The following is a 26,026-nucleotide window of genomic DNA, read 5'->3' on the forward strand; positions in this document are numbered from 1 at the left end:
TTTGAAAGATGTTATTTCTGACAATTTCTCCAATAAATTTGGAGGTGGCTTAATTTTCAAAACAAAAACAAAATGGTTGTAACGTTCTAGGTAAATTTAAATTAATTTGTGGAATTATTAGTTTCTTTTAATTTAAGGCCAAAGTTTAGGTAATTAAATAATTTGTTGGTGGTTTCAGATTTTTTTGGAAAATGGAAATTGGGGTTTATTATATTTATTTATTTATTTGCCTTTTCTTAAAAGAATTAGGGTTAAGGATTTGGTTATTTTAAAAAGGGACCTCGGGATGCGTGAAGTAAAGAAAAAAAAAAGAGAAAAAAAAGGAAAATCTTATTCTTCCTCTCATCCGCACGCCTCCCTCTCCAAGCCTTCTTCTCCCAGCCGGTCTTCTTCTTCCAGTCGCGCAAGGAGCCCACCGCTTAGCCATATCCGCCGTCGATTGTGCAACAGGAGGCGTCATCGTTCGTCGTCGATCCAAAGCCGCTGCCAACGTCACGCGTCCCTGTTGAGTTTGTCGTTGATGCGAGCCACACCATCCGCAGCCGTCCTCAGCTGCATTCTACTGTCGTCGTCAAGGTCGTCAGCACCCGCGGCAGTGGTCATTCGTATAGTGTTGAGCCTGCTTGTATGACCTCTGTTCACGTACTGTGGGGTAAGAACTTAATTGTTTTGGTCAGTTCTTTTGAGGTTTCTTGAAAGATCTTGGCTATTTAATGAAATCTTGGCTTGACAATTGGTCCAATTTTGAATCAGGAGACTGAAGTGGAGGTTCTAAGGTGTTGTAGCAGCCGCCAAAGCCTTCATTAGTTTTTTTTTTTTTTTTTTTTGGCAAGTTTTGGGGTAAGTTGTATGAGGATTGTTGAATTAATTTGTTTAGATTTTGGGGATTCGCCCCACAAATTGAACTGTGTGTTTGTGGTTGGTGTCAAGGGCTTTGACTCAAGCCTTTCCTAATTTAGGAGGGAGTTTCAGCTATTCAGTTTCTTTTGCGTAGGCATGAACCCAAGGTAAGCGATTTACTAACGGTTTTCCCTCGAACCTAAGCATGCGTACCACTGGTTCTAATTGGAATGTAATATTTTGATATGTCTGTATATGGATGGATGATTGGTGAACGATTATGTAGTCTTAGTATGATTTATGACGTTGGATGGATGCTTATGTTTGTATGAGATTGCATGACATTGCAGTCACTGTTAGCATTTCCATTGGGCTATGCACATCGCATGTTGTAAGCCTTCAGGCCCACACCTTATGCTTATATACGGTGTCCATTTGGGACCACCATTTATGTTTATGTTAATGTTAGTACCCACCGAGGTCACTACTTATGAAGTGTGCCTTCGGGTTCACCCCTTATGCCTATGTCTATCCCTATGCCTATAATGTTGTTGTGCACCCGTGCTCGATGGGAAGACTAATAGATCATTGAGTGGGTCCAGAAGTGGGTCGCTTCCTGAGTAGACATATATACTCACCCTTTTTTTTCCTCTCAAGTTTTTAGGTAAGGCAAAGATAGATCGGTGCATGACAGGGGAGATCCGTGACTTGGCCATTTGGACGAATTATTACTTCCACACATAGGTTTCATTTACTAGTGTCTAGTTTATGAGTCAGCCATTTTAAAATCCTATGAAATATTCCTTGATTTCATTTATTCATTTATTTAATTGTTATTTATTTTAAAGTTGGGTTAAGGGTACCCCGAACGGTATTTTCAGGAATTCTCTTCTTTATTTATTTGAGCTTTATTTAATGAAATAAAAACTTTATCTCTTTTATTTAATTATTCTTTGAGAAATGTATTGCCAAGCCTATGCATACATAGAGCAGTGTCCTAGAAACATACTATAAATTTTGGTCGTCAGTTAGTATCAGAGCCTAAGTTTTAGGTGAAGGAACTCTTATTCAAGAGTACATATGAGCAGAAGCGGATCTTTCCAATTCATTGTGACAGAATTACCGCATATACATTCAAAACATACTAATATGTGTTTATAATGCTAAAGAGATCAAGAGATCATACCATATGAAAATTTCTTCTTCACAACGAGTCTAAAACCCAACCGTCTACCTCGAACAATCACCACTCGGATAGAAGGAAACGGAGATAATGCCACCACTCAGAGTCCTCAGTATTCTTGGAGTGAGAATCTAAAGTGTGGGCTTTGTTCGGATTTGGTAGAGAGAAGGAGGAAGAGAGACCGTACACAACGATCAAGCAAGTGGGAGATGAAGTCGTCTATCGCATAGACAAGATGCTTGATTGTTTAGGTGAAGTATACAATCGTATAGGAAAAAGTAAGCGATTGTCTAAACGATTGTGTAGGAAAGGGTAAGCGATCGTATAAATGATCGTGTAGAGAAAGGGTGAGCGATCGTCTAAACGATAACGTAAAAAAAAGCTAAACGATTGTCTATACGGTCATTTAGTAAATATCGGGAGCTAAACGATCACTTGGGAAAAGGTAAACGATCGTTTAGTTAATAGCGTGTGAAGGTGTAATCGGTAAGCGATCGATTAGCAATATCGTATATGTAAGCGATCGTGCAGGGACTATCATATAGGCACTGATTTTCTAAATGACGACACTCACTTTAACATAATGTCCGCGCCTCCATGCTCAACACACCGTCAGCTATTTATGCATCTCAAAGTGATCTTTCAATACACTTATCCGTTATTTAGAACATAAAAGATGTCATCCTATTTCCTTTATAATCGTCGAATGAATATGATCTCATCATATTCATAACATATAAATTAATATCATATATTGATTATAATATTTTTCTCTACTAGATATAAATCATATCATATTTATATCAAATTTCCTCCAAATTAATATATCTTATACATAAAGTTAATTATATCATATTTAATTAACTCGTTCAATTATATTATATAATAATCAAACTCCCTCTTGTTAATTTGAACATTTCAAACTGGCCCAAAAACTGACTTTCAACTTGTATCTAAGCTACTAAAGGGGGACCTTATGGACCTATGGCTCAGTTCCAACGGTACGTGAATAGCTGACTAAACTCTTTAGTCACAATATCTACCATCCGTTAACTGCCAGACATTCTACTAAAGACCGACAGTTGAACTCTTCTTGCCATAGATATATTTCTATGTCCATTGGATATAACCAATCATCAGTACGATGACCTTTCACAAATGCTCATAATTACAGCACGCCAATTTACCGTTTTTCCCCGGTAATTACATCTTCCTCCTTAAGTACCACTGATCCCTTTAATTAACAATACAACATAGTCCTACTATGTGTAAACACCTCTTGGGCCATGAGCACCTCTTGGGCCATGAGAAGGTGTGTGGCGTCACATCGTTCAAGCCCCGGGATCAGCCCTTAAGAGAGAAATCTATCTACTTACCCCTATTTTGGGGAAGGAGTGAACTCTATCTTGTGAAGCTGAGTTTCCAGCTCCCAAATCAGACGAATCCCCAAAATGGTAAGTTTGAGTCAGCACTTTGGCCACTCGCACCCATGCAAATCAAAGGATCACTTTCAATGGCAGGAGTTCCTAACTCACTCAGGATTGAGGTCATGTTACCTGTGGTCATTCTAGTGAAGTGAAGTCTCAGTCATGAATGGAGTTATATGACAAGACATTAACACTTCGAGGTTAAGTCTTATACAAACTCTTTGTATAGGACACCTCTGCTCGCATGTCCACTACACGAATGATCAGGATCAGACCATTTGTGACAAGTCGCAACATTTGTAACAATTCCACAAAGTGGGCCGCGTCTGTAGTGTTACCAGGATAAGGTTTCCCTCCTATATCCATATACTACAGACTATTTTTGTTGTCACTTAAGACCTGATCCACTTGTATGTCACTACATACATACTTAAGTTACATAAAGACAACTAGGGATATTAAGTTTATTGGTTTGTGGTAAAATAAAAAACATCTAAATGTGTAAAGTCAAGTAGTGAAGTAAATATCATTTATATTATACATCACAAGTGTTCGTACAAAGTTGTTTAAACTACATGACACAAGACTTTAGGGTATAAACCCCAACATTAGGTTCTGTAGACTGACTTACGAGTCCAATCTATTCCTTATGGCCATAAATGGATCTCTCGTCATCGCCAGTTGTGTCGTTTAAAGTTCTTTAGAGAATTATGTATGAAATCTTACTTGTTATGCAATCGTTTGGTGGTTTACCCTGCTAGCGTTTATTAAAACGTTACGCGTGGTTATCAAGTGTGGCACCACAAACTAAAGGAAGAGGCAGTCGAGGTAAGAAAGTAGTTGGGGAGCAGGACCCTGACATACAAGACTCTGAGGTGCAGAGCTAAGAAATGTGGGACCTGCCACCTTGTGACCCTTCTAGGTCAACCTGGCAAAGGGTTAGACTAAGAAGCGGGCCTCGAACTTCGACTGTACCCCCACCAGGACTGTCATCCTCAGAAATTCTAGTAGAGTATATGGTCATGGCTGTGGCTATTGGGAATGTCGTCACATAGTCCGTAGTAGGGCAGCTAAGGGATATGGTGGCCGAGCAAATAGCTCAGCACTAACAGTCGCAACAAGTGCCATCCTCGTCGATCCCGTTACCACAAGTTTAAAATCAAGATAGGGCCCTGAACCGGACTGTGGCAGGCCCTTCCTTGGAGGCTGGATATCTACGGGACTTCAAGAAGTATGATCCCCCGATGTTTAATGGGTCCCTGAAAGACCCCACAAGCGCAGAGTTGCGGTTTTCCACTGTGGAGGGGATTTTTTAGTACATGAGGTGTCCAGAGGAGCAGAAGCTGTAGTGTGCCGCTTTTGTTGTCATCGATAATGCCAAGTGCTGGTGGCACTCAGTTGAATGAATGATAGAAACCAGTGGGGGCCAAACCACGTGGGACCAATTCAAGGAGCGGTTTTACGAGAAGTAATTCTCTACTCACGTGAGGTACAACAAGCAGGCTGAGTTTATGAATCTGTAGTTGGGGACCATGATAGTAGAGAAGTACGAGGAGGAGTTTGACAAGCTGTCTTGCTTCGCCCCTGATCTGGTGTCTACTGATGCAAAGAGAGCTGAAAGATTTGTGCAAATACTTTGGGATAGGATGCGAGGTATTATGCAAGCTCTTGAGCCTCTCACCTACGCCATAGCATTCTGAGCGGTAGCACGTGTGGGCTATCCTTCAGGGATATAGTTCCTGAAGTCTTTGACGGAGGAACCTGCCCCAAGCCAGAAGAGGAAAGCTGAGCAGAAAGCTCCGAGATCTCTACAGAAGATTCAAAGTACAGACAGATCGCTAGGTCATGCCCAACGGTAAGCTATTGCTTCAAAAGGATTTTAGAGGGAAAGATTGGTGTGCAAGTCGTGTGGGAAGCGTCATTAGGGACGTTGTCTGATTGGCACAGGGACTTGTTTCAGATGTAAGCAGGCAGGTCATACGGTGGACAAATGCCCTAGTAGTGATTCCGGAAGTGCAGGGGTCAGCCTCTGAGTCCGCATCAGGGTAGTTCAAACCGACAATAGCAGCAAGGTCTGGTCTATGCCACCAAATCATCGGGAAGCTGAGCATTCGGGAACTGTAGTGACAGGTACGTTCCCAATCTTGGGGCACTATGCCTTGGCATTATTTGATTCTGGCTCGTCTCACTATTTCATTTCATCGTTGTTCATAAAGCATGCTATGCTAGTTTTAGAACCCTTGGGTTATGTTTTATCAGTATCTACACCGTTAGAAGAAATTATGATAGCAAGTGAAAAGATAAAATCATGTCAATTAGAAATAGCGAATCGCACCCTTGATGTGACTTTAATAGTGTTAGACATGTGTGACTGCCAACCATGCTAGCATAGACTATTCTCGTAAGGAGGTGATTTTTAACCCCCTTAGGGAAACCAGTTTTAAGTTCAAGGGGGTCGGGACGGTAGTTTTGTGCAAGGTCATTTCAGCTGTAAAGGCCAAGAGGTTGATTAACTAAGGTGTCTGGAGTATCTTGGCTAGCGTAGTTGATACTAGAGAAACCGAGATTGCTTTAACCTCTGAACCAATTGTAAGAGATTATCCCGATATGTTTCCTGAAGAACTTCCAGGGTTGCCTTCACCAAGGGAGATTGATTTTGTGATCGAGTTGGAGCCAGGCATTATTCTCATATTCAAAGCTCCGTACATAATGGCTCTGGCCGAATTGAAAGAACTGAAGGTCCACTTGCATGAACTGCTTGATAAAGGGTTCATACGACCCAGTGTTTCTCCATGGGGAGCACTAGTGTTGTTTGTGAAGAAAAAGGATGGATCGTTACGCTTATGCATAGACAACAGAGAGTTGAATAAGGTGACCATCAAGAACAAGTACCCACTTCTTAGGATCGATGACCTGTTTGACCAGCTACATGGTGCTACCGTATTTTCCAAGATTGACCTACGGTCAGGTTACCACCAACTGAGGATAAGGGACAGTGATATCCCAAAGACTGCATTCTGATCCAGATACGGACATTACGAGTTCATTGTAATGTCTTTTGGTCCGACCAATGCTTTAGCGGTATTCATGGATTTGATGAACGGGGTGTTCAGGGATTTCCTGGACACATTTGTAATTATTTTCATTGATGACATCTTGGTATATTCCAAGACAGAGGTGGAACATGAGGAACATCTTCGAAAAGTTCTAGGAATGCTGAGGGAAAACAAACTGTATGCAAAGTTTTCTAAGTGCGAGTTCTGGCTACGAAAGCTGTCCTTTCTTGGGCACGTGGTGTCGAAGGACGGGGTTTCAGTGGATCCAACTAAGATTAAAGCCATTACAAATTGGCCCTGCCCTACAACGATCAGCAAGGTGCGCAGTTTCTTAGGGTTGGCTGGGTATTATCGTAAGTTTGTAGAGAATTTCTCTAGCATGGCCACACCGTTGACTCAACTAACTAGGAAGGAAGTTTCATTTGTTTGGAGCAAAGCTTGTGAGGACAGTTTCCAGGACCTCAAGCAGAGGTTGGTTTCAACACCGATTTTCACCGGATGGCTCCGGGAATTTCGTAATCTACAGTGATGCTTCTAAGAAGGGTTTGGGTTATGTGCTTATGCACCATGTTAGAGTGGTCGCCTATGCCTCCCACTAGTTGAAAAACCATAAGCGAAACTATCCTACTTACGACATAGAACTGGCAGCGGTGGTGTTTGCCCTGAAGATCTGGAGGCACTACTTGTATGGGGATAGGATCCAGGTTTTCACCGACCACAAGACTCTGAAATACTTCTTCACCCAGAAAGAGTTAAACATGAGGTAGTGCAGGTGGCTCGAGTTAGTAAAGGATTATGACTATGAGATCCGCTACCACCCAGGTAAGGCAAATGTGGTCGCCAATTAGGGTTAGCAACGGGGCCGGGCCAGGGCGGGGGAGGGTCCCCCATCCCCGGCCCTGTAGGGGAAATTCCCCCTATCCCCGCCCCCGTCCCCACCATTTAAAGGTGGGGACGGGGGCGAGAGATTCCCCGTCGGGGAAACGGGTCCCCGCGGGGCCCCATTCCCTATTTCCCCACGGGAATTCCCCATTTTTTCTTTTAATTTTTTAAGTTTGGGCTTAAATTTACAATTTATATATTCAATATTGGGCTCACAACACTATACGTCTATAGTATACATTATAAACATACATATAAATAAGTTATTTTATATATTATAAATATATATTTATAAAATATTAAAAATATAACTATATAAAGTCAGGGTCGGAGTCGGGGTCGGGGTCGGGTTCGGAGCAGGGATACCATCCACATCGGGATGGGGCCCTGAAAAAATTCTCCAGTTTGACCCCATCCCCGATCAAATCGGGGATTCCCCGATCAAATCGGGGATTCCCCGCCCTGATCAGGGAGGGGCCCCGCGGGGACCCGACCTTGCGGGGAATTTTACCAACCCTATGGTCGATGCCCTCAGTCGGAAGACCACTCATTCGGCCGCCTTGATCACTAGGCAGGTTCAGTTGTGTAAGGATCTGGAGCGAGCAGAGATTGTAGTGGGAGTGAGGGAAGTCACACCGCAGATAGCCCAGTTGACAGTACGACCAACCTTGAGGCAGAGGATTATTATTGCACAGTAGGGTGATCTGGACCTTGTTCAGAAATGTCATCCGGTAGGGTCAGGCCAAGCCAATGAATTTTCTATGTCGGTAGACTAGAGCCTCCTGTATCAGGGACAGTTATGTGTACCTGTAGATGATGACCTGAAGGGGGAATTGTTGACAGAAGTTCACAACTCCCCATTCTCGATGCATCCAGGCAGTACCAAAATGTACCAAGATTTGAAGCGGTATTATTGGTGGCCCAATATGAAAAGGGAGATAGCTGACTATGTCAGCAAATGTATAGTTGGTCAGCAGGTGAAGGCCCCAAGGTAGAAGCTAGCGGGCTTGCTACAATCATTAGATGTGCCAGAATGGAAGTGGGAAATCGTGTCCATGGATTTCATTATGGGTTTGCCCAGGTCAGCAAAAAGCTTCTCAGTGGTTTGGATTGTGATAGACAGACTCACTAAGGTGGCGCATTTTATTCCAAGGAAGCCCACGTACGCGTTGAGTAAGTGGGCTTCGCTATACATGAAGAAGATAGTAAGATTGCATGGTGTGCCAGTGTCAATTATGTTCGACAGGGACCCTCGTTTCACCTCCAGTTTTTGGAAGAGCCTCTAGGCAGCCTTAGGGACGCGGTTAAACTTTAGTACAGTCTTCCACCCCCAGATGAATGGGCAACCAGAACGCTTGAATCAGACGTTGGAGGACATGTTGCGCGCTTGTGTGTTGGAGTTCTCAAGGAGTTGGGACTCCCACTTGCATTTGACAGAGTTTGTTTATAATAATAGCTATCAGGCTACCATTAGCATGTCGCCATTTGAAGCTCTTTACGGTAGAGGTTGCATGTCTCTTGTTTGCTAGGGGTGAGGTTGGGGAGAGAAAACTGATGGGAACTGAGTTAGTGGAGTTGACAAATGAAGTCATGCAGAAGATCAAGGCTCGAATGCTAGTAGCGTAAAGTAGACAGAAAAGTTACGTTGATGTTAGGCGTAAAGATCTTGAGTTCGAAGCAGGTGACAAAGTGTTCCTGAAAGTGGCGCCAATGAAGGGTGTCCTGAGATTTAGAAAAAAGGGTAAGCTAAGTCCGCGCTTTGTAAAGCCATTCGAGATCTTGGAGCGAGTCGGCTCTGTGGCTTACCGTTTTGTTTTGCCACCGTCTCTCTCCGCAGTCCATAATATTTTTCATGTCTCCATGCTGAGGAAGTATTTAACGGACCTATCTCATATGATGGACTTTAAGCCCTTGCAACTGAGTGAAAACTTAAGTTACAAAGAGAAGCCTGCGCAGATTGTGGGCAGTGAGGTGAAAGTTTTGCGCAACAGAGAGGTACCACTGGTAAAGGTTTTATGGCAGAATCATCAGTTTGAGGAAGCAACTTGGGAGTGAGAGGACGAGATGAGAACACTGCATCCAGAGCTCTTCCAGGACTAAAACTTTCATCCTAGAACTTTCGAGGGTGAAAGTTTCTTAAGGAGGGAAGGTTATAATGTCCTGGGATCTACGTAAATTTAAATTAATTTGTGGAATTATTCGTTCCTTTTAATTCAAGGCCAAAGTTTAGGCAATTAAATAATTTGTTGGTGGTTTGAGTTTTTTTTTTAGAAAAGGAAAATTGGGGGCTGTTATATTTATTTATTTATTATTATTATTATTTTTTTTTGCCTTTTCTTAAAAGAATTAGGGTTAAGGGTTTGGTTATTTTAAAAAGGAGACCTCGGGATGCATGAAGTAAAGGAAAAAAAAGGAAAAAGGGAAAATCTTATTCTTCTTCTCCCAACTGCATGCCTCACTTTCCAAGCCTTCTTTTCCCAGTCGGTCTTCTTCTTCCAGTCGCATGAGGAGCCCGCCGCCTAGCCGTAGCCGCGGTCGATCGCGCACCAGGGGGCGTCGCCGTTTGTTGTCGACCCGAAGCCGTGTTCATCCAGCCATCGCCAACGCCAAGCGTCCCTGCTGAGTTCGTTGTTCTAGACGTGCGCCGTGGCTTCCTTCGTCGACCTCATTCAGGTCCGCTATCACCGTGAAGACGAGAGCCACGCCATCCGCAGTTGTCTTCAGCTGCGTTCTACCGTCGTCGTCAAGGCCATCGACACCTGTAACAGTTGTCGTCCATAAGTGTTGAGCCTGCTCATGTGGCCTCTGTTCGCATACTGTAGGGTAAGAACTTGGTTGTTTTGGTCAGTTCTTTTGAGGTTTCTTGAAAGATCTTGGCTATTAATGAAATCTTGGCTTGACAATTGGTCAAATTTTGAATCGGGAGACTGAAGTGGAGGTTCTAAGGCGTTGTAGCAGCCGCCAAAGCCTTCATTGGTTTTTTTTTTGGCAAGTTTTGGGGTAAGTTGTGTGAGGATTGCTGAATTAATTTGTTTAGATTTTGGGGATTCGCCCTACAAATTGAACTGTGTGTTTGTGGTTGGTGTCAGGCACTTTGACTCAAGCCTTTGCTAATTTAGGAGGGAGTTCAACTATTCTGTTTCTTTTGCGTGGGCCTGAACCCAAGGTAAGCGATTTACGAACGGTTTGCCCTCGAACCTAAGCATGCGTACCACTGGATCTAGTTGGAATGTAATATTTTGATACGTCTGTATATGGATGGATGATTGGTGAACGATTATGTAGTCTTAGCATGATTTATGACGTTGGATGAATGTTTATGTTTGTATGAGATTGCATGACATTACAGTGACTATTAGCGTTTCCATTGGGCTATGCACATCGCATGTTGTAAGCCTTCGGGTCCACACCTTATTCTTATGTACGATGTCCTTTTGGGATCACCACTTATGTTTATGTTAGTACCCACCGAGGTCACTACTTATGAAAGCATGCCTTCGGGTTCGTCCCTTATGCCTGTGTCTATGCCTATGCCTATGATGTTGTTGTGCACCCGTGTCCCGATGGGAAGGCTAATAGATCACTGAATGGGCCTAGTTAGGGTCGAGCATGGTAGACCGATAAATCGACACGATCGACCTAAATCGGCTGAAATAGGGTCGGTCGGTTGGAAATTTAAACAAATCGGGCAGTGGTCGGTTTCAAAGTTATCCGCCAAAGTCGGTTTCGGTCGAGCACACAAGGGACCCGACCCGACTGACATTTTAAAAAAAATTAAAACAATATTAATATATTAGATAATGTATAGAGTTTTTAGGGTCTTCGAGCTTTTTCCATGAGTTCTGTCCGCTCCGCACACCGTAAGCAAAATTTTAGGGTTTTCTTCGAGCTTTTTCTTTCGACCTTCTTTTTCTTCCTTCTTCCATTCCTCTTCCTTGCTCGTCGTCTTCTTCTGGCCTCTGATTTTCAGAGGCAACCGTATTCGCAGTCCAATTTTCAGAGGCAGTCTTCGTGCTCGTCTTCTTCAGTTCTTCGTAGCCGTTCTTCAGTTCTTCGTGCAAATGCAGAGACCTTCGTAGCCGTTTTTCGATTTTCAGCCTTAGGTCCGTTTTCGATTTGCAACTGCAGAGACCTTTGGAAATTAGATCTTTGTATTTTGTAATGTTCATTATCATTATTATTATTGTGAACAGAACACACCAAATTTAGATCTTTGTATTTTGTAATGTTCATTATCATTATTATTATTATGAACAGAACACACCAAGTTTAGATCTTTATATTTTGCAATGTTCATTATCATTATTATTATTATTGTGAACACACCAAGTTTGAAAACAATGGAAAGTATGGATTGACTTGGTGTGTTCACGATTTTCAGACAGAGAAAGGATGAAAACTTCTTTGTATTTTGTAATGTATTCTAAATGTTTATGTAAAGTTGAAATCCTTTGAATTTTTGTGAATTGTATGATACTAACGAGTGACAACGTCTGTCATGTTGTGGTTCAACTACATGGATTTAACAGATATGGAGTTTGATGGAAGTGCAACTGATGCTTCAAAAAATGAACGAGATGCAGAAGAAACGGATGCCAATACAAATATCATTGATGTTGATTCAACAAATGAGACATCAGATGTTCCAAATCCATCGAAAAGAAGGAAGGCGGTGAAAAAATCCATGGTTTGGGATCATTTTAAAAGGTGATCCTAAAGACCATCATGCTCAATGTAAGTACTGTGGAGTTATCTATGCATGTCATTCCAAACGTAGTGGTACTGGAACTATGAAGAATCATTTAAAAAATTGTAAAAAATACCCTTACCAAAAAAAGAGAGATCCAGCTCAAATGACATTATCTTTCAAAACTAAAGCCAAAGACAATGTTGGGGATAATACGTCACAACTTGTATGTGAGTAATATAGTTTAGAGAGTTTTCGGGAAGCGTTGGTGGAAATGGTAATTGTTGACGAATTGCCATTCAAGTTTGTGGAGGGTAAAGGATTTAAGAAATCTGTCGATAGATTAACATGTGCAAGTCAACCTAGATTTTTTGTTCCGTCTCGATTTACTGTGGCTAGAGATGTGCTTAAGTTGTATGTTAATGAGAAAAAGCGTTTGAAAGACATGTTTGTGAATAGGAAGTATAGAGTTTCTTTCACTACAGATTGTTGGACATCGGGACAAAATATAAATTACATGGTCCTAACTGCCCATTTCATAGATTTTGATTAGAGATTACATAAAAGAATACTTAGTTTTTATCCAATTGAGAATCATAAAGGCGATACTATTGGTAAAACCATCGAAAAGAATTTGAAGGATTGGGGCATTGAAAGGGTAATGACTTTGACTGTTGATAATGCAAGCTCGAATGATACTGTCATTGCTTATCTTTTGAAAAGTTTCAATAAGGGATTATTGTTTGGTGGATAATTTCTGCATGTTCGTTGTTGTGCTCATATATTAAATCTCATAGTATGTGATGCTTTTAAGGAATATAATGATTGCATTGAAAGGATTCGATATGTTATATGGTTTATAATATCTTCTCCTGCACGTTTTTTGAAATTTAAAAAGTGCATTGAAATTGAAAAAATTTCTTGTAAGAGTTATGTGTGTCTTAATGTTCCCACTAGATGGAACTCTACATATTTGATGCTTGAGGCAGCTGTAAAGTTTGAAAAGGCTTTTGATAGATTAGGAGATAAAGATGCTTCATATAGACACGATTTGTCACCAAATAAGGAAGATTGGACAAATGCTAAGATGTTGATTAGGTTTTTAAAGGTCTTTTATGATTGACATTGAAAATTTCAGGGTCTTTGTACACCATTTCGAATATGGTTTTTCATCATATTACAGTGGTTCAGAATTGTATACGTTTAAATGCTGGTAGTGCAAATGCAATGCTAGTTGGAATGGCCAATAGCATGAAGGCCAAATTTGAGAAGTATTAGGGGAATAATAAAAAAAATAATCTGTTGTTGTATGTTGCTATTGTGCTAGATCCTCGAAAAAAGCTAAGGTTTGTATTTTTTTGTCTTAAAAAATTTTTTAGGCCAGAGGTTGCCAAATCTATAGGAAATGTAGTGGAACAATGTTGTAGACATTTATGAGTACAGTATTACTCATACTCAGAGTGGAGTGGGAGTGGTAGTATTGCTATTACTACACCAATTGTCCTAACTTCAGAGACCATGATTGATTGTGATCCAACTGAAAAGGTGGGTGAAGACTTTGTCTATGATACAATTGATCTTGATTTTAAAGGTGATGAGAATACACCTTTTGAACAGGGGTTAGAGATTGATATTTATTTGTTGGAAGCAAATGTTAAGAATGAAGGTGATTTTAACATACTTCAATGGTGGAAGAGGAACAGTCATCGGTTTGAGGTTCTTAGTCGTATGGCTAGAGATATTTTGGCAATTCCAGTATCTACTGTAGCATCTGAGTCGACTTTTAGTACATGAAGACGTGATGTTGATTCATCACGTTGTTCATTGGCTCCAAAAATAGTGGAGGCTCTCATTTGTACTCAAAATTGGCTAAATTCTGGTCCAATAGATCTTGAAGTTCGGCATGACATGGAAGAAGCTTCATTATTTGAAGAAGGTATTTATTCATCATTTGTATTTTGTAGTTGTAATTTGTTAGATTAAAATCTTAGTGAGGTTGTCTTTATCTTCTTAATCTTAATTATATAGGATTCAGAGCGGTTATAGACAATGAAAAAGACATTCAAGACCTTCCAGATTTTGCAAAGTTGTCTGTTAACGATTAAGCATTTATCATTTGATTTTATTGTAATTGGGTTGTATTTGACAATTGACTTTATGTTTTATTGTAATTGGGTTGTATTTGACAATTGACTTTATATTTTATTGTAATTGGGTTGTATTTGACAATTGACTTTATGCTGTAATTTTTAGTTTGATTGTATTGTATGTGAGTGTGACTATGTGTCATGTGACATTTCTATTTGTGACGTACACTCTCAACTCTCATATTAGTTTTATTTTCAACTATATATGTAATATGTATTAAAGGTTCTTTAAGCAATTAAGCGAAACGAGTAGTAACATAATCCCAAACAATGTACATGTTAATTGTTAAATATTAAGGGTTGTCAAATCAAATCATATCAATAATATCTTATTTTTAATACCTCTAGGTTAGCTCTGTTCCATAAGTATTACGGTATTAAAATAATAAAATGTGAAATAGTATCTTGAATTTTGACTCACAATCACAAATTAAAAGAGAAAACTAAACATGATTGATAAGGAAGTTAATAAATAGTTGGTTTTTTTTTTATTATTATTAAAAATTGCTATTTATAACGATTTCTACCTAATAGTCAAAAAAAATTTATAACGATTTATAATTTATAATTGCAATTTTTCTTAGAATTTTAATAAATAAATAAAATTTCTTTTAAAGGAAGAAAAAAGGCAAAAAAAAAAAAAAGTATACCTCTAACCCGACGAAACCGACTGACCGACCGATCATGTTTTCGTTCATTTGTCGGGCGGGACTGGTTTGGATATATTCCAAACCGATCTTGGTCGGTTTGGGGTCGATCTGGTCGGAAAACCGACTCCAACTGGCCGACGATCACCCCTAGGCCTAGTAGTGGATAGCTTACTGAGTATACATATATACTCACTCCTTTTTTTTTCCTCTCTTGTTTTCGGGTAAGGGCAACGATAGATCTACGCATGACAAGAGAGATCCATGACTTGGCCATTTGGACAAACTATTGCTTCCACACTTAGGTTTCATTTACTAGTGTCTGATTTATGAGTCGGAAATTTTAAAATCTTATGAAACATTCCTTGATTTCATTTATTAATTTATTTAATTGTTATTTATTTTAAAGTTGGGTTAGGGGTACCCAAAACAGTATTTTCTAGAATTCTCTTCTTTATTTATTTGAGTTTTATTTAATGAAATAAAAATTTTATCTCTTTTATTTAATTATTCTTCAAGAAATGTATTGTCAAGTCTATGCATGCATAGAGCAGCGTCCTAGAAACATACTAGAAATTTGGGTCGCTACAATGGTTATCTAAAAAGTTACAAATTATAGTTTATAAATGTATGAGATGATTTATTTTAGAAAAGAAAAGTTCAAATATGTTTTCAGGGTTGTTTTCACTAATAGACATATTTTTCTATATTTAAAAATACTTCCATTTAAAATAATTACCCATGTTTTTATCTAGTTTAAAATTGTGGCTAATATTTTTAAGCGATTTGGTATTGAAAAAAAATTAAAAGGCTATTTAGAGCCACTCGTTTGACAATACATGTGTTGCACGTGTTATATAAAGTTTAAAAAAGAAAATTTAATTATAAGATTTTAATAATAGCACTTTAATTTATATGAATAAAAGGAAGATGAGATAACTAATCGAAAATTGAGAGTTTAATTTAGCCAATTTAGATTTTAAGGACTAATTTGATTTTATTTTGAGTCAAATATTTTTAATGAGTTAATGTGCTAGTGATAATTCTTTTAAATTGATCAATGTGGTGGTTGGTAAAAAATTAATGTAAAAGTTTAAAAATAAATCTAAAAAGGATTAAAAACAATAAAATTAAGATTTTAAAATGACAAATAGAAATCCTTCATATATCCATATAACCATCAAACAAAAGGGATAAATGACAAATCTTTTAAAAAAATGCATGGAGATTAAACAATAAATCTAAAAATGATTAAAAATAATAAAAATCAAGATTTTAACGATTGGTTACAAATAATTTAATCTTTTAATTACAATAAAATTACTCCATATGTCTATAAAACTATCAAATACACACTTTAAGTTGAATTTGAAGAAAAATATGTCTATTATTAAATGTTAAATAAAATAAATGTTTGAATACTTTTAAAAATATGCAATTGTTTACTCCATTAAAGAGATCTATTGATGTTTTTTTCTTTTTTTTTTCCTACAAAATTGTAATTTTTATGTTAACTATTGTTAAAATTTATTGGATCTATATCTGTCATCCAAAGAGATAAAACCATGGATGGCTTTTATTTTTCATAGTTTTCAATTTTCTTTGATTTAAAAAAAAAATTCTTGATAATTGTATCTTAGTTTTGTTTTTTGTTTTTTTGTTTTTTTTTTTTAAATTTTAAAAAATTGATTTTTATGATTCGATGATCTTAATTTCAAACTTGGATCTAAATCAAGATTTTTTTAAAAAAATTTCCTATGTTCTATTTTTTTTTTTTTTTTTTTTTTTACTTTTTTTATTAGATAAATCGATTATCCACCTACTTTTAACTTTAAATTAAACCGAAATATTTTTATTTATAATTTAATGATAATGTCTCTTAGTTGATTTTTTCTTAATTTTTATTTTGATGATTTGATTATCTACATTAAATCATTCTACATATTTTTACAAAATTGAAAAGTGAGAAAATTTGAAAAAGATGACATGCATTAAACAATAAAGAGAGAGGTAATATCTTCTTATAAAAAGATAGAAGAGATATCTGAAATAGAGAAATTAAATTTCTTGGAGAAGGAGAAGAAATGTTGGGAAGGATATTGCTATTAACGAAATTAAAAAATATATATATCTACAACAAAATTACTAGTTTCTTGCAAAAAAAAAAAAAAAAAAAAAAAAAAACTAAGAAGTTAGAGAGAAAAAAGAAAAGAAAAGGGAGAGGAGATACCGATGTAAAACTTAGGGGTTGAATTTAGTTATTTATGGATAAAATTTAAATCTCAAATCATAATTTAATTTTATAGATAAAATTTAATGTGAATGGTATGTTTTTAGATATATATATATATATATATATATATATATATATATTTATATTTATTGGAATGTGAATAGAGATATATTGTAATTTTTTAAAATTCAAATTAGATTTTTATTTTTTTAGGTGTGATACTTAAAATTAGGAAAAATCATTTTTTTTTTATGTGTGGAGCTCAAGAATAGGGGGGGAAATAGATTTTTTTTAATGAGGCTAGAAATAGGGAAAAATAATTTATTTAATGATTTTAAATTTGATACCTAAGATAACCTTATAACCAATCATTAAATGGGGTAAAGGGAAAATCGAATGTTTCACTCCATAACCCCTTTTAAATAGTATAAATGAGTGAGTTATTATAATTTAATTATAATAATTTGTGTTTGAAGTATAAATTATTTTAGTCCCACAGTTATAACCATCTATGTTTGGAGTGTAGCCTATTTTCATTTGGATTACAAATGAGAAATTGTGATTATAAAATAATAATCACAATAGACATTGAGAATTTTCAAATTACATAAGTATAGACTATATGTAAGATTGGTAAAATTCTTCGCAAGATTAGGGCCCCTCCATCCCCGATTTGACCGGGAATGGGTTCAACCCGCGTCCCTGACCCCGCTCCATTCTTTTATGGGAAATCCCCGTCCCCGTCCCTGCCTTCAAATGGCAGGGGTAGGAATGGGATAAATTTCCTCATTGGGGACAGGGGACGAGGATGGGAAACCTGTTCCCACGCCGCTCCAACCCATGCCAACCCTGGCTACAATAATTTGGAACTTCAACTATTAAATTGGAAAGACTTATATATTGGGTGAGTTATAATAGCTCATTCTACCCAAGACAAGTTGGGAGCTCAAACACCCATCCAAGGGATACGGATGAAAAGAATGAAAAATAATGGAATCCCTTGTGTGGGATAAGATATCTGGCAGAAAACTTCAAACACTCAGCAAACAGAAAATAACCAACGGAAAGAGGGATGAAAGAAGTGTTAAAAAAACGGTAGTAATTTCTTAAAATAACTTAATTTTAAGAAGATGAGTTCAGTCCCATGAATTTACACAAGTAAAGCGACCATCGTAAGCAATAGAGTGTACAGAAGATATAATAAGTGATACACAAAGTAGGAACTACAATTAGTATATTCCAGGAATGATTCTGTAAGGCACTTTCTCGCAGTAGAGTTTCCAATATTTGCCATACCTGCATGATTTTAAAATCATCAACCAAAATTGCTTCTCATCCCTTATCAGCTGAACCAAATAGATTTACTTACTTGGAGCGACATCGATCGTCGTCCCTTTTAGCTCGGTCGAACAGAAGGATAGTAAGAAATATCACATAGAAATATGGTAGAAACTGCAGAAGAGGAGAACCGAACCAACAAGACAATTACCATAAACAGATAATATAATTCTTCTTTCTGGTGAACAGCAAACAGTGAAAAGTATGTATTTGTTTTTATTAGAATGGACGACGCTTACATGATGAAAAAGGGCTGGAACTGTCCAGAAAAATGCAGCCAAAATTTCTGGGACGTAATGAAAATGTCGTGCTAAACCCCACCTGCGCCAACACCAAAAGAAAAATGCCCAATAATTTGATAGAACCCGAATATATTGAGATGTAAACGATAAAGAAATTGAAAGATAAACCAAGTTTTCGAACTACTTGGATCCAACTAATCTTGAGATCACATCCAAGCCTTAATTCACTTGCCAAAATATTTCCCCCTTCCTCCTTCCCTACTCGCTGTATTTATATAATCAAACTTCCCTAACAAACTACATAGCTAATTACTAATATACCCTTAGCATCCCTCTAATACCATTCCTATCATACTTCCCCACCCACACTTACATATAATTCCTATCATACTTCCCCACCCACACTTATTTATATGTAGGAAATGAAGTAAATGAAAACTCACCATCCAGAGGTTAAAAGAAGACTAGTTCTGGTTTCCCCAGATGTAGTGGTATATGAAGCGACTATCTGTCAAATTAATACCAGATTTAATCACATCATATCATAAGTTAGTTCTTTATGAATTCTTATGGACACAGAATTATCTCCAAAACCTTTGATGGAGCTTTTCCCCAAACCAAGCACTTCCCACTTTTTCTGCGAAATTCTTGCCTCTGCCCGTCACAATCGTAGTTGATATATACGCAAAGAATGCCTGCTACTAGAATGGAGACTGCCAACTGAAAATCAAAAGGGATTGCAAGGAAAGTAGCACGGTCCATAAAGAAGTAAATGAATAGAAATATATTTTTATCTGCTTTCAAGCTCGTCTGCTTGGGTGAGTTCTGAGTTTTTGGATTAAGAAACAACTATGCAACCACAACGAATGCAGCATATCTAGCTACTCAAATCATCTTTCTTATTCAATATCCAAACGCCTATAAATACATTAACATGGTGATCTTAAAAAGTGGATATTTTCCACATTGGCTAACCAACATCCATCAGAAAGCTAATGAGTTTCTACAAATCTCTTAAAAAAATGTGATTAACCAGCAACAGCAGATTTCAATTCAAATTAATCGCTTGATGTTCCAAGTTAACCAGAAAGAAAGGATACCTGAGTTCCAATTTTTACAGGATGGTTGACCAAATACAGGCCGGGAGAGATATATACAGACGGAACCCATACCAAGCATCCCCAGCAAATATAAAAACCAGCTGCAAGATCCAAGTTCCCAATTTCGGGGAATATTGAGATTAATAAAACAAAAGGGATAACATATGTTTATTTATTTTTAATTCCAACAAGGTAAATGGACAATTAAAATCAGATCTCAGTACAGTTCAACTGGACATGAATTGCAGAATTATACATCAGTTTTTCAAAATAAAAAACAGTCAATTCTGCTTCAGTAATTTTTATTAAGTCTAAATTATACAAAATACACATGAACTTCAGAGTAAATTTCAGTTATGTTCCTAGATTTTGAAAAGTTTGAAAATTTCAAAGTTTAGAGACATAATTGAAACTTGCCTATAGTTCAAGGATGTTTGTATGATTTAACCTTTAGTCAATAACAGAAGGGTGTGAAAAAATAATATGTTAAACAAAGAAAACCATACAATATAAGCTAACCTCTATCATGCGCTATGTCCATTGTGTTCCAGTACCCTGCTTCCCACCAAAAAAACTTTGTAACGTAAACCAACATCAAAGCAGTACTTACAAGCATCGAATCAGCTATTGTCCCGTACTTTTCATACTGAAATAGACGAAGAGAAGATAATTATGCAACAATTTACATCAAACCAACACAGTATAGAAGTACAATATTCATATAAGTGGTTGCAGAGCAGGAAATAGAACGGTGAAAGCTAACTTTTGAGTAACATATACAACTGCTCAGTTAATTAAGGATGATCCTCTAACGATTCAGGATTATTACAAATAAAATGTTCTTACAGGAATTTAATGCAGTTGTTTGCGTTATTTATATTAAGAGGACTATGGGTGCAGTGGACCAAGGGCAAAGTAGTTATTTGAAGTAGGGTAACACTTTTGTTGGAAAAAAAAAACCCTTCCACAGTAGGAGTAAGCAGAAAAATAACAGAGAAATTAAAAGAAAACAATGAAAGTGGGAACACAAGAATTAATTTGGAAAAACTCAAAATTGAAAAAAAGAAATCAGACCAAAAACAATCACTGGGTGAAAAATTATTACAATCACACAAATATCTCTCCTCATCCTCAATTACAAGAAAATACTCTCTCAAAGCATTATACCACTCGCACAATTAAGTTAATATAACAACCTTAAAGTGCTTCAAAATGATTTAAAAACCAAAGATATAGACTCTTTTTATAGTGCTTGAAACCCAACACTTTCTTGAACTTTTCTAATGTGGGACAATTGCTCTTCTAATATTTTGCCAAAAACCAACAATTTTATTGTAGTTTGTTACTATTAATGAAGTCATCAAAAGGACGTGAAATTAGTTAGTTAGTCGTTTTAAGTGGGAAAGTCACCAGGCTATATGTATAGGAGAGGGCAAAGGAAATAGTCCGTTCGTCAGCAAGTGAAAGCTGGAAATAGTTTCTGGCCTAGGAAGACAAGCCTCTCGAACATCTGTGAAGTTTATTTTTGTTTACCTTAGGTTATTAGAATTGTACATCCTTTCCCTAAGGCCCTATCCCTCCTCTCCTATTTTTTTAACATCTTTCATTGGAAAAAATGAAAGAATACAAGGGCATACGAAAAATCAAACCCACAAAATGGGAGCTGAACTAGAAGAAGGGGCTCCAACTTTAGAATATAGGGCCTATAAAGTAATTACAGAAGGTCTTGAAATTGAAGCGACGAAACCCAAAGGGAAATATGAAATCGAATAAGGGACCAAACACCACTAGAATCTCTCTCCAACCCTCTAAACACTTGATTATTCAGCAATCTCAAAGATCCTACAATATAGCACATACTCCATCAAGCCATAAAAACTGACCCTTCTTATGAAAGGGCAGATGGAGGAGGAACTCCTTGATCACATAGCAACGCTTTGTCAAATCATATGTATCAACGAGAAAGTAGCATACTATCTACAAACTCCCCAAAACTACCACATAAAGGCTCAAGTACTTTCAGTAAGACAGTATAAGCTTTCAGATTCCAAAGCCCTTGTGCAAAGACCCACGTCCAAAGTTTCAATCATCAATGTTTACCAACTACTCTAATTAAAGTGTGATTAATACAAACTGATGTGACCTTGATAGAAGCAAATAAACCAATTTATTGGAAATAAAAGACTTGACTCATAAGATAGAAATTTAAAATAATAAATAAATAAGAACCATAGACTTTAAATTCATCTAAAGAAACACAAGGTCCAGTTTGGTAGACAATCTAAAAGCATAAATTTAAAAACAAGGGATTCGATGAAAATAAAGTTGTATTTCATGTTTCATATATGTGTTTGGCAGCGAATTGAGGAATTGGATTCTAATTTAAACAATTGTTTTAAATGGGTTTGTTACAATACTTATAAACCATAAAACTAGTCATAATTATCCACTAAGTTTTAGGTTGAATATAAATTATTATTAATTAATTTATGAATATATTTTAGTTACATTTTGTAGTATAATTATTATTTTGTAATATTATATAATTACAAATAGATTACATAACACATATTTTAATTAACAAAATTATTTGAGTTTATAACATGAAATAATATATTTCTAAACATTTTTATTTTCTTTTAATATAATTCTACATTTTAAAATTTAAAACTCAAATTTAGGTATGCTGAAAACATAAAAATGTTCTCAAAATTTGCACATCATGGAATCCGGAAACAATTTTAAAAAAATGGAATCCATATTGCACACACTTCACATTTGTTGATCTCAGTGAATTTGAAAACATAAAACAGAATCCAAATTACCAATCAAACAGGCCCTTTGACCTTTTTTGCCTGAAAAATGTTACACGAAAAAATACCAATACTATGTAAAACAAAGGTGTCAATCAATTAAACGAGGCTTGAATCCCATTATTATAAATACTATTTAGTAAACCTCACATGAAGAGAAAAAATCCACAAATGGAGGATTATCTTTCATACTTGGGATCTTTTAGATTACCTACTTGCTTTATGCAATAGGTCACAGCAAGGACGGCCCAAGACATCATCCCAAATCTGCAGTTTGTAAAGACCTTGATATCAAAATGTTTGCCAATACGCGGGTACAATTCCATGCCCTGTAAGCAAGTAAATAAAGAAAAGGTGTTATAGAATATCAACAAGACCTAGACTGGCCAATGCAATCACGTGATCAAACAAAATACGATACTCTAGTACTTATTCAATTTTCCTTTTACAGATGCTTTCAGTGGAGCTAAAGAGAGAATTAAGCAAATAAAACTAAAAAAGAATAAATTAAAAAAAGGGAGCAAAACATAGACAAGTTGTATGAACTCTTGAAGTATAGAGTATACTATTTTTCTCAATTCCCAAATTTTAAGTCTATAATCTGGATAAAGATGTAACTTCACAAGATAGTAAAAAGCATTTAAATGAAATGCTGATAGAGATTACTTAACAGCTGAAGTTGAAATACATCACAATAGGACAAATCCTGTTCAAGTAAGGTTGTATCGCAAAAGATATCGTCTGCTCCAAGGAATCATCCGGAGTTAAATAGAAAATTGAAGTTATAAAAAGTAAACATAGTTTATCTTTATGCCAAACCAGTCAGGTTCCCATCATTTTGTTACCATACCATACATATTAAGCAGACCAGCATTTAAAGGCAGGCTGATTAGTAAGTAACAAGCAGAGAACACCTAAAAAAGCACAAGATAATAGCTACGTTTATATATTTGATATATAGTATCAACATGACGTAAGAAAACCTAGGAACTTTTCAGGACAATAAAGGGCACATGCAAACTACTTGAATTTTTCAGAAGATTATCATCTGATTTGGGCCAAATTACCCTAATATTAAGTTCAATAACCAAACCATCCATAATATGCATTAGCATTACATTGTCCAAAGGGTAGTGTTGTTTATGGTAGACCTTGGAATTTTCATGGTCCAAGTTCTAGTTTACACACGGCGATTGAGGAAGGAAGTTGCATTGAGTCCTCAATTTCGAGATAAAGTCGTCTACTTCGAGGAGCTGGTTGTTCAACCTGTTCATAGGTTGTAAGATGGGGTTTGCTGGCTCAAACATTTTAATGCTTCTAATTAAGTTTGCTCTTCAAAAACTTTTAGGCATCCTATTTTTCTTACAACCACAGCCGAGGTTCCTTTTTCATAATTTTGTAATTTCTCTTTTCCTTTTTTCTTTTTTGTCCCATGTTAGTTGAGTCCCTTTTTTGTGTGACCTCCTCTGCACTTCATTCATCTTTAAAATAACTGGATTTTTTTTTTGTTCTTTTAACGAAAGAAAAATCAAAGTTGTCACGTCAAGTCATAAATATCAAAGGGATGTGAAAGCTTACCCAGTAGAAATCAAGTATAATATTACCAGAGGAACCAGAATCAGAGGAAGATGGCGCCACATGACCCTTATACATGCAAACATCAGTGTTATATATACAGAGAGCATATATATACTCAACTACAACTGTATCGACACAAAAATCTAAATCCTCACTTTTATGTATAGAAGAATACAAAAGATGAAGCTTCCAAAAATAAGAGCCGAAAATATTTCTCCCAGATGATCATAAACAATTGTTGGATCAAATATCCTAAACCTGAAGAATAAAAGTTTCAATTAAACAATGAAACAAGAAAAATATCATAATAAATCGAGAAAGCAGAAAATATATTTCCTACATAAATCATGTATAAACATATAATTTTAGCACAAATTACCATAAATACTTTACTGGGTCCGTTGGAGAAATATAATGATAACAATAGACCAAGATTGAGAGATAGACGAAAAGAACAAATGTACAAACAATTGGTACAGCAGAAGAATTCCGAAAATCTAAATTGTCTAAACTGAAGGTACGGACTTCAATAAATTCCTAAAGGGGCAATAAGTTTGTAGAAATCCATCATGGATGTTTAGTCTCAAACATTCAATGGCCAAAGACGGAAGAAAATCGACTCAATACCATACCGCCAAAGAGCAATATAAGTAACCAGTGTCACTATGTAGGCAGCCACGCCATTTGCCTGCAGGAAAGAAATAGGAGCAATTAACTATTAACAGAACTTTGAACAATATCGCGAATGTCAAGGCATTAGTAACTTTTACTTGACTGTCAAATACAGAGAACTGAAACAAAATGATCGAGAGTCTAATTTGCAAATACCTTGTATACAGGTTGATTTCCTGTTGGAGAGACCGGGCCCAGAACCTTCTTTCCAGGTAAAAGAAGCTGAAGAGCAGCCTCAAAGGCAGCGTAACATCCAATTATCTTGCAAGCAGTAGCAGAGGGCGGTGGCCACATATTTATAAAGCCCTTAAATCCATTCTGGTATAAGTATTTCCAAGTCTGAGAAACGGACCCATCAGCATGAACCATCGTGTACCATCTACATTTGAGGAAAAACGTTGAGATATTCAAACAAATCAAAACAGCATTCGTATGTTGTATGAAGCAATCGAGAGCGCACACAAACACAAGAAGTGCGTATCCTATTAAGCCGTTCGATTAGATCAATTACAAGGGAAAGCAAGATTTGTGCTAAATCTTTGAAATGAGTTGAATATCGAATCGTAGAGGCGGAAAATAGAGAAATGAATGAGATCAAGAACAAAGAAGCAGAGAGAGAGAGAAAAAATTACAGTAAGATAACAAAGGGAGGGCAGAGAGTGAGAAGAGATAACATGGAAGCATAAGTGAGGAAGGGTGAGTGTACTGTGTTGGATCCTTCCGCCATTTCTGAGGCGTCTGAGTTTCAGAAAGATAGCAAGCTCGCCTGGGAAATTACTTGAACTTGACTCACTTGGAGTTGGGATTTGAATCTTCAAGACGAGATTGGTTCTTTAGATTTTTGCAAATCAATGCGGCTTCTGACTTCTCGTACCACTACTTCCTAGTTCCTACACTTGCTTTTAATTTGAAGGGGGACAAAAAGTAACGTGGTTGAAAAGTAAGAAATAAATAACATAACATAACCTAACGTAACCTAAATAAATATATTAAATATATTGGTTCTTTAGATTTAAAAATAATTCAATTTGGTCCCTAACTCAAATTTGGTGTGACATCGAAGAGACAATTCGTGCTAATTTTTGTTAGTTTAGGGTTAAGAGGCATTGTTTTTGTCTTCTCATCCCATGGCTAAATGAGAATGAACCAAAGTTTCGGAACAATGGATAGAATGTTGAGTT

The 26,026-nt window shown here is 36.8% G+C and overlaps 2 protein-coding genes and 1 long non-coding RNA gene across 4 annotated transcripts; 2 read left to right on the forward strand and 1 right to left on the reverse strand.

The window, feature by feature from the left end:
• Window positions 1-247: 247 nt before the first annotated feature.
• Window positions 248-1,172, forward strand: LOC120085985 (uncharacterized). The gene is made up of 2 exons (XR_005484104.2): window positions 248-652; window positions 754-1,172. It is a non-coding gene; the product is annotated as an uncharacterized LOC120085985 (long non-coding RNA).
• Window positions 1,173-6,501: 5,329 nt separating this feature from the next.
• On the forward strand, window positions 6,502-9,443 carry LOC150033597 (uncharacterized). Its single transcript, XM_090316983.1, has 4 exons — window positions 6,502-6,977; window positions 7,714-8,044; window positions 8,180-8,379; window positions 9,044-9,443. Exons 1-4 carry the CDS (start codon window positions 6,502-6,504, stop codon window positions 9,441-9,443), a joined length of 1,407 nt encoding a protein of 468 aa, XP_090173109.1.
• Window positions 9,444-18,186: 8,743 nt separating this feature from the next.
• On the reverse strand, window positions 18,187-25,813 carry DWF5 (Ergosterol biosynthesis ERG4/ERG24 family). Of its 2 annotated transcripts, none has more exons than XM_039042448.2 (13): window positions 25,552-25,813; window positions 25,002-25,224; window positions 24,806-24,861; window positions 24,329-24,431; window positions 24,174-24,239; window positions 22,811-22,924; window positions 20,302-20,428; window positions 19,783-19,883; window positions 19,277-19,402; window positions 19,126-19,190; window positions 18,680-18,761; window positions 18,472-18,554; window positions 18,187-18,398 (listed from the first exon to the last, which is right to left on the reverse strand). In XM_039042448.2, the coding sequence occupies exons 2-13, from the start codon at window positions 25,212-25,214 to the stop codon at window positions 18,332-18,334; spliced, it is 1,203 nt and encodes a 400-aa protein (XP_038898376.1). In that variant the 5' UTR covers window positions 25,215-25,224; window positions 25,552-25,813; the 3' UTR covers window positions 18,187-18,331. The 2 variants fall into 2 exon arrangements, with proteins under 2 accessions (XP_038898376.1, XP_038898375.1); XM_039042447.2 differs by having other exon boundaries at window positions 25,478-25,808.
• Window positions 25,814-26,026: the final 213 nt, after the last annotated feature.

Source organism: Benincasa hispida, chromosome 9, assembly GCF_027475165.1.
Source record: "Benincasa hispida cultivar pf3 chromosome 9, pf3_genome.v1.1, whole genome shotgun sequence".
Classification (NCBI taxonomy): Eukaryota; Viridiplantae; Streptophyta; class Magnoliopsida; order Cucurbitales; family Cucurbitaceae; genus Benincasa; species Benincasa hispida.

Coding starts and splice junctions, on each gene's coding strand:
- LOC150033597 (XM_090316983.1), top strand. CDS start 6,502: ATGTCTTTTGGTCCGACCAATGCTTTAGCGGTATTCATGGATTTGATG. Junction 6,978..7,713: donor TTCCAGGACCTCAAGCAGAG/GTTGGTTTCAAC, acceptor ATATAAAGTCAG/GGTCGGAGTCGGGGTCGGGG. Junction 8,045..8,179: donor CGCAGATAGCCCAGTTGACA/GTACGACCAACC, acceptor CTCCTGTATCAG/GGACAGTTATGTGTACCTGT.
- DWF5 (XM_039042447.2), bottom strand. CDS start 25,572: ATGGCGGAAGGATCCAACACAGTACACTCACCCTTCCTCACTTATGCT. Junction 18,762..19,125: donor CTTCTTTTAACCTCTGGATG/GTGAGTTTTCAT, acceptor GTGTTGGCGCAG/GTGGGGTTTAGCACGACATT. Junction 18,399..18,471: donor GACGATCGATGTCGCTCCAA/GTAAGTAAATCT, acceptor AAAATCATGCAG/GTATGGCAAATATTGGAAAC.